Source organism: Brachyhypopomus gauderio, chromosome 9, assembly GCF_052324685.1.
Source record: "Brachyhypopomus gauderio isolate BG-103 chromosome 9, BGAUD_0.2, whole genome shotgun sequence".
Lineage (NCBI taxonomy): Eukaryota > Metazoa > Chordata > Actinopteri > Gymnotiformes > Hypopomidae > Brachyhypopomus > Brachyhypopomus gauderio.
This window is the reverse complement of record NC_135219.1, coordinates 16,888,493-16,895,497: the sequence shown is the minus strand read 5'-3', so window position 1 is coordinate 16,895,497 and position 7,005 is coordinate 16,888,493. Positions and strand designations below refer to the sequence as shown.

At 46.6% G+C, this 7,005-nt stretch overlaps 1 protein-coding gene across 1 annotated transcript; it reads left to right on the top strand.

The window, feature by feature from the left end:
- Window positions 1-323: 323 nt before the first annotated feature.
- hsp90ab1 (heat shock protein 90, alpha (cytosolic), class B member 1) lies at window positions 324-5,692 on the top strand. Its single transcript, XM_077017678.1, has 12 exons — window positions 324-481; window positions 1,767-1,910; window positions 2,008-2,214; window positions 2,315-2,474; window positions 2,555-2,688; window positions 2,851-3,165; window positions 3,307-3,472; window positions 3,601-3,791; window positions 4,102-4,249; window positions 4,377-4,645; window positions 4,752-5,085; window positions 5,230-5,692. Exons 2-12 carry the CDS (start codon window positions 1,767-1,769, stop codon window positions 5,340-5,342), a joined length of 2,181 nt encoding a protein of 726 aa, XP_076873793.1. The 5' UTR covers window positions 324-481; the 3' UTR covers window positions 5,343-5,692.
- The last annotated feature ends 1,313 nt before the right edge of the window (window positions 5,693-7,005 follow it).

Below are 7,005 nucleotides of genomic sequence, written 5' to 3'. Positions count from 1 at the left end.
AGCGCATCTTCTAAGCAACATCAGGGTGTAATTTGCCGGTCGGTTATTATGTGTAATACTCATACAGGAATAAACATAGTATGCATGATAATTGTCCCTAATGAAAATGTGTAATTTGTATTCAAATGTGCCAAATGTTCATTATGCGCGGTGTACTGATTAAAATCTTATTTCCTTCTAATTTGTGAACAGTTCAAAGGAACAGGCAAATAGTATATTATTTTGTTGCACTGTAAAAAAAACCCACATATCTATATATACATATAGACATCACTATACACACATCAGGCCTAGCTCATAGGTTTCAAAAGGCGACTGAGTGTGCGGATTGATACGCCGCATAATCACTCGGTTTGGGTCGCTATATATCTAGATATTGACAAAACGCCTCGTCCCTCTTGTACTTCCCTGCATCAGCGTGTAAGGGAGGAAGAAGTGTTGGTGGCATTTTATTCAAGACAAGTCAACGAAACCAATCAAGGTATTCTCAACCTTACATTTAAAAATGTTTGTCGTTATTATGCTCTTCAAGTGATAACTTGTTTTTTTCCTCTAAATAGCTAATTTCATGTATATTGTTCAGTTGATGTCGAAGAGCAAGTGCAGCTACTGTTATTCGTACCGGCAGCTATGAGCCGTTCTCGCTAACCTGGTGGTTTTTCACCGGCGATGTGGCGTTTGCTCCGGTCACATTCACGGGTTTATCCTCGAATTCAGCCTCATTCGTCCTCTCTTATTGCTTATTGTTAAACCTCCTCATATTCGCTAGTTGACTAAGGATGCTAATTTAATGAGTGGCTTTAAATAACATATATTTAGCTAGCTAACCAAAGGACGTGTTGTTTGACCTTTAATTCTGTTTGTGGCAACATTCGGTTTTTTTTTTTTTTTTTACTTTTATTTTATTTTTCATTCCGACATCGGTCGAAGACTCGTCCACGTTGGGTTTGCAGCTAGCGCAGCTATGCCTAACGTGAACTGGGTTAGCTCAGATGCTAACTAGCCATCCTAGCTAGCTGCGCTACAGAACCGCTCGGGCCGACCAGATGGGTCGCCATCCAGGATCAAACTGGCGGATTTAAACTTTGAATGCGGAACACAAATTTAATAGCGGTGATTTTGCGATGGTTGTCGGTCCGACGATTATCACAGATTTCACTGGTAGTATATAAATCAAACTTGGTAATGTTTATTTCGTTTGGTATGATGGCGGTTGGTTGGATGTGTTCGTATCCAGCGAGTCTCGCCTCACCACCCAGGACGGGAGCACGTGCAGCGTCCATTGTGCGCGCGGTACTTTAGCCAGTTAGCTAACGCTAGTCACGCCGTAGCGCTCAGTAATGTAGCTGGTGGCTAACGCTAGTCACCTCGTAGCGCTCAGTAATGTAGCTGGTGGCTAACGCTAGTCACGCTGTAGCGCTCAGTAATGTAGCTGGTGGCTAACGCTAGTCACGCCGTAGCGCTCAGTAATGTAGCTGGTGGCTAACGCTAGTCACCTCGTAGCGCTCAGTAATGTAGCTGGTGGCTAACGCTAGCTACGCTAGTGTCGTAGCGGCGACTCCTCGCTACAGGCAGGGCGTGTTCAGGACCCGGACTTGGGTTCAGAATACCAGTTTTACGTTTTGACGCTTAGGTTAACGTCAACGGGAATTATTGTGGTGATTAAGTCTCAATGGAGCACCTGCTAACGTTTGAGGCAGTCCTACTGAAACCAAAACCGAAGGCGTGTGTATAAGGAGATCCATATCACGTTCTCCCACTCACAGATGCCTGAAGAAATGCGACAAGAGGAGGAAGCTGAGACCTTCGCCTTCCAGGCAGAGATCGCTCAGCTGATGTCCCTCATCATTAACACCTTTTACTCCAACAAAGAGATCTTCCTCAGGGAACTTATTTCCAACGCATCTGATGTAAGTGTAATTTTCAGAGCCACAGCACGGGGGCGGTGTTGCTCCTGCTTTGTAAAATGGTGGGGTTGCGTTACGCTCTTCTTTTCTGACTCTGTAGGCACTTGACAAAATCAGATATGAAAGTCTGACTGATCCAACCAAGTTGGACAGTGGGAAGGACCTCAAAATTGACATCATTCCAAACAAGCACGAGCGCACCCTGACCATCATCGACACTGGAATCGGCATGACCAAAGCTGACCTCATCAATAACCTCGGCACCATCGCAAAGTCCGGGACCAAGGCCTTCATGGAGGCTCTTCAGGTAAACGGCTAAAATAAATCAACAAAATGCCAACGGCGCGTTGCAGCTTAAAAAGTAAAAACAAATATATAAACTCTCTCCTTTTTCCATGCCCCATTAGGCAGGTGCAGATATCTCCATGATTGGGCAGTTTGGAGTGGGCTTCTACTCCGCGTACCTGGTTGCTGAGAAGGTGGTGGTCATCACCAAGAACAACGATGACGAGCAGTATGCCTGGGAGTCGTCTGCTGGCGGATCCTTCACAGTTAAGGTTGACCATGGTACGTTGGGCCCGCTGCTTTGAGGCCACCAGAACCTGCGCAATAGCAGCAAGAGACTGAATGGTAACATCTGTTGGTAGGAGAGCCCATTGGCCGTGGAACCAAGGTGATCCTCCACCTGAAGGAAGATCAGACCGAATACATCGAGGAGAAGCGGGTGAAGGAGGTGGTGAAGAAGCACTCTCAGTTCATTGGGTATCCCATCACCCTCTTTGTAAGTGATGTCGTATATTCTAGCTCGTCTACACCATTTTAACGTTGTTCAGCATCCATGTAAAGTTGCTGCGTTTGGTCTGTTTTCTGCAAATGTGGTCAAACAGGATTTGCGTAGGCTCGTTTTAAAATCTCTTAATCGGTCAAAATGCTCCTTATTAAGGTGGAGAAAGAACGTGACAAGGAGATCAGCGATGATGAGGCGGAGGATGAAAAGGCAGAAAAGGAGGAGAAGGAGGAAGAGGAGGAGGGAGAAGACAAGCCCAAGATCGAGGACGTGGGCTCGGATGACGAGGAGGACTCCAAGGATAAGGACAAGAAGAAGAAGAAGAAGATCAAGGAGAAGTACATTGACCAGGAAGAGCTGAACAAGACCAAGCCCATCTGGACCAGGAACCCTGACGACATCACCAACGAGGAATACGGAGAGTTCTACAAAAGCCTGACCAATGACTGGGAGGACCACCTCGCTGTTAAGGTATCGAATACCTTGTAAAAAATTGGCACAATGTTCTGGCTAGTCAAATGCAGTGATCGGTATACATGGCCAGGCTTTCCTGCGGGAGGCAGTTTGGCGTTTTTGTGGTGTTAACTCCTGTGACGTGCTTCTTCTTCGCAGCACTTCTCTGTGGAAGGTCAGCTGGAGTTCCGCGCCCTCCTCTTCATCCCACGCCGTGCGCCCTTTGACCTCTTTGAGAACAAGAAAAAGAAGAATAACATCAAGCTGTATGTAAGGAGGGTCTTCATCATGGACAGTTGCGAGGAACTTATCCCAGAATACCTGAGTAAGAAACTTGGCCAAATACTTATGACCTTAAGGCTTTAAAAAAGTAAATAATGGTGCTGTAACAAGGCAGTGCTTTTGGAAGTTTGTTTTCTGACACCTTCTTATTCACTGAACCCTTCTCTTCAGACTTTATCCGTGGGGTGGTGGACTCCGAGGACCTGCCCCTCAATATTTCCAGAGAGATGCTTCAGCAGAGCAAGATCCTGAAGGTGATCCGCAAGAACATCGTCAAGAAGTGCCTGGAGCTCTTCTCCGAACTGGCTGAGGACAAGGACAACTACAAGAAGTTTTATGAAGCTTTCTCCAAGAACATCAAGGTAGGAATTGGCACTTCCTGATTTGGGGGGCACAGTATAATACAGTCAAGATGTACATAATGCATTTGTGCTCTTCTAGTGTAACTATAAAATGTGGAGATGTACCTTATAAGTGTGGCTTCTGCAAAGTAGAACTAAATAGTTTCTCGTAACATTGCCTTCTGGGTTTAGATTGACGACTGACTAGCAGTCGGTCCTTTTTCCTCCTATTTGTGGATGGAGTAAACATTTCTTAGCACCTGTCAAAGCAGCGTGTTGTATGCGGAGATTGGGTCCATATTGGAAGTTCTGACTCGTGTTGGTGTTGTAGCTGGGCATCCATGAAGACTCCCAGAACCGCAAGAAGCTGTCGGAGCTGCTGCGCTACCACAGTTCCCAGTCAGGAGATGAGATGACCTCCCTCTCCGAATACCTCGGACGCATGAAGGACAACCAGAAGTCCATCTACTACATCACTGGTAAGAATCCCGTCATCCCGAGTTTCTCTCCCCATTGTAGAACTTTGCCTGCTGCTTCTGTTAAATGGGAATGAGCTACTCTGCCAAGATGGAGTGCAGAACATGCTAACAAACCTTCTCCCACCAGGCGAGAGCAAGGACCAAGTGGCCAACTCCGCCTTCGTGGAGCGCGTCCGCAAGCGTGGCTTTGAGGTGCTGTACATGGTGGAGCCCATCGACGAGTACTGTGTCCAGCAGCTGAAGGAGTTCGACGGCAAGACGCTCGTCTCCGTCACCAAAGAGGGGCTCGAGCTGCCTGAGGATGAAGAGGAGAAGAAGAAGATGGAGGAAGACAAGTCCAAGTTTGAGAATCTCTGCAAACTCATGAAGGAGATTCTGGATAAGAAAGTCGAGAAGGTAAAGCAGGAACATCTAAGGTGGCATCACCACGCTGACCGGTCTTCATATTCTGCCCAGCATGCACTTGCACCCTGTTCCAACACTTGTCTTCCCGTCGCCGTAGGTTACAGTGTCCAACCGACTCGTGTCCTCGCCCTGCTGCATCGTCACCAGCACGTACGGTTGGACGGCCAACATGGAGCGCATCATGAAGGCTCAGGCCCTGAGGGACAACTCCACCATGGGCTACATGATGGCCAAGAAGCACCTGGAGATCAACCCTGACCACCCCATCATGGAGACCCTGAGGCAGAAGGCCGAAGCAGACAAGAACGACAAGGCCGTGAAGGACCTGGTCATCCTTCTCTTCGAGACCGCCCTTCTCTCCTCCGGCTTCTCTCTCGATGACCCACAGACCCACTCCAACCGCATCTACAGGATGATCAAACTGGGCCTGGGTAAGGCGCTGACTTAAGAGGCAGCTCCTGGTTTAAATCCTGAAGTCCAAGCTGTACTGGCAGTTTAATCATATGTATGAATCGATCGCATGGCCAGCTTTCCCTCCTGCCTCGCCCGGTTTGACGGCCCCGTTTCTCCCGTAGGTATCGATGATGACGACCTCCCTGCAGAAGAACCCACCTCCGCCCCTGCTCCAGAGGAGATCCCACCACTGGAGGGAGATGATGACGCGTCTCGCATGGAGGAGGTCGACTAAACCACCTGCACCTTCTTACTTTCCTTTCATGGGTACCTCTGCCCTGCCCAAATACGGGCAACCTTCCCCCTTTCTTTTTGTTGTACAAGATTTTGTGCAACTGTGATTTAAATACCCAGTTGCAATGAGCTTTCTGAAGGGAGGTTCACAAAATGGTTGGGAGGGGGGGAGGTGGTGTTGGAACATTCCATTTGGTTTGGAGGGGGTTAAACTCTGCTGCTCCTGTAAGCTCATGTACATGTATACATGCACACTGTATTGAGAGGTGGACTGCAAAATTACTTTGCCTGAGTACAGTTTTGTGTTTTGTCTTGGTTTTTCATAAATAAAAAAATTCCGTGTCGAATATATATATATTTTTTATTTATTCACTTTTCTTGTGGGTGACTTCTGAAATTAAACCAGTTAACCTAGTTTACACAGGGAACACTTCTGGCTAAAGCTAGCAATATTAACTATATATAAATGGCCAGTATATCATTCCGGGGTTCCTTTGTTTAGTATTAAATCTCTTTAGCACACACCACACCCATCTGCACACATGCATTCAGATTATGTATATGCAATTTTAAAGCTGACCATTACACAAAAGTCTCTACACTGAATGTTTTTTGGTAAGAGGAACACATCACCCAATCAAATTTGTATAGTGCTTTTCACAACACATGTCACAAAGCGCTTTACAGAATTTACAAGGTTAACAATACTATGGGTCCAGATCCCTAATGAGCAAGCCAAGGCGACAGTGGCAAGGAAAAACTCCCTATGATGGTGGGGAATAGGAAGAAACCTTGGGAGGACCAAGACTCAAAAGGGAACCCATACTCCAAACACAAACACTGGGCCCAGAGCACTGAAGAGAATGGCACTGTTTAAGGCTTTTGCTACTCGCACAAAATGGACCTAGGTGTGAGGTCACTGAATCAATCATTATGAGAGGGTGTGGACGGTTTATTTATTTAGTGCACTGGGTAAGCCCCAGCTCTGTTACAGTTTAAAATTATATTTTTTAAAGCCTGGCAATTTAGTTGCTTTAATGAGGGGAAACCAAGTGTAGCTGCAACAACTGATGGTGAGATGCAAAGATTTTTCCCCATGTGTTGAAGCAGTTGTGTTCCTCCACACCAGTGAACCAGGAAGCTGTCGGTTTTGGAGAGCACCATGTTTGTTCTCTGGTGTTAACACATCGGCTTTTCAACTCACCAGGTAACGGACAAGGGAACAAGAACAGTTTATGCTCTATACCAGGCGTACTCAACTAAAACTGTCCGCGGTCCAATTTTGGCAGATACCTGTGTCCTGAGGTCCGGTGCGGCGGGGGTGGCGAACGTAAGTTGTTGAGCGGGGGGGGGGGGGGGGGGGGGGGTCGCGAGCGTCACTGCAGTGTTCTCCGAAACGATAGGCGTTTTGTCCGAAACGATATGTGGTAGAAACACCCCTCAAAACAGGGGAATGAACATTTACCTGACCAATTTTAATGTTGCTATATGTTTCAGGTTTGAAAAGTGCTGGAATTTAGGTTAAAGTACTTTAAAATGCTTGAAATTGTAACTACTTGGTTTCACAACAAATATCTGTCTGACTGAATAGTTCTCTTGTATTAGGTTAACAAATACGAGCCTCTTGTAATTCCAGGACGAAACATGAGAGAACGTGAAGACGT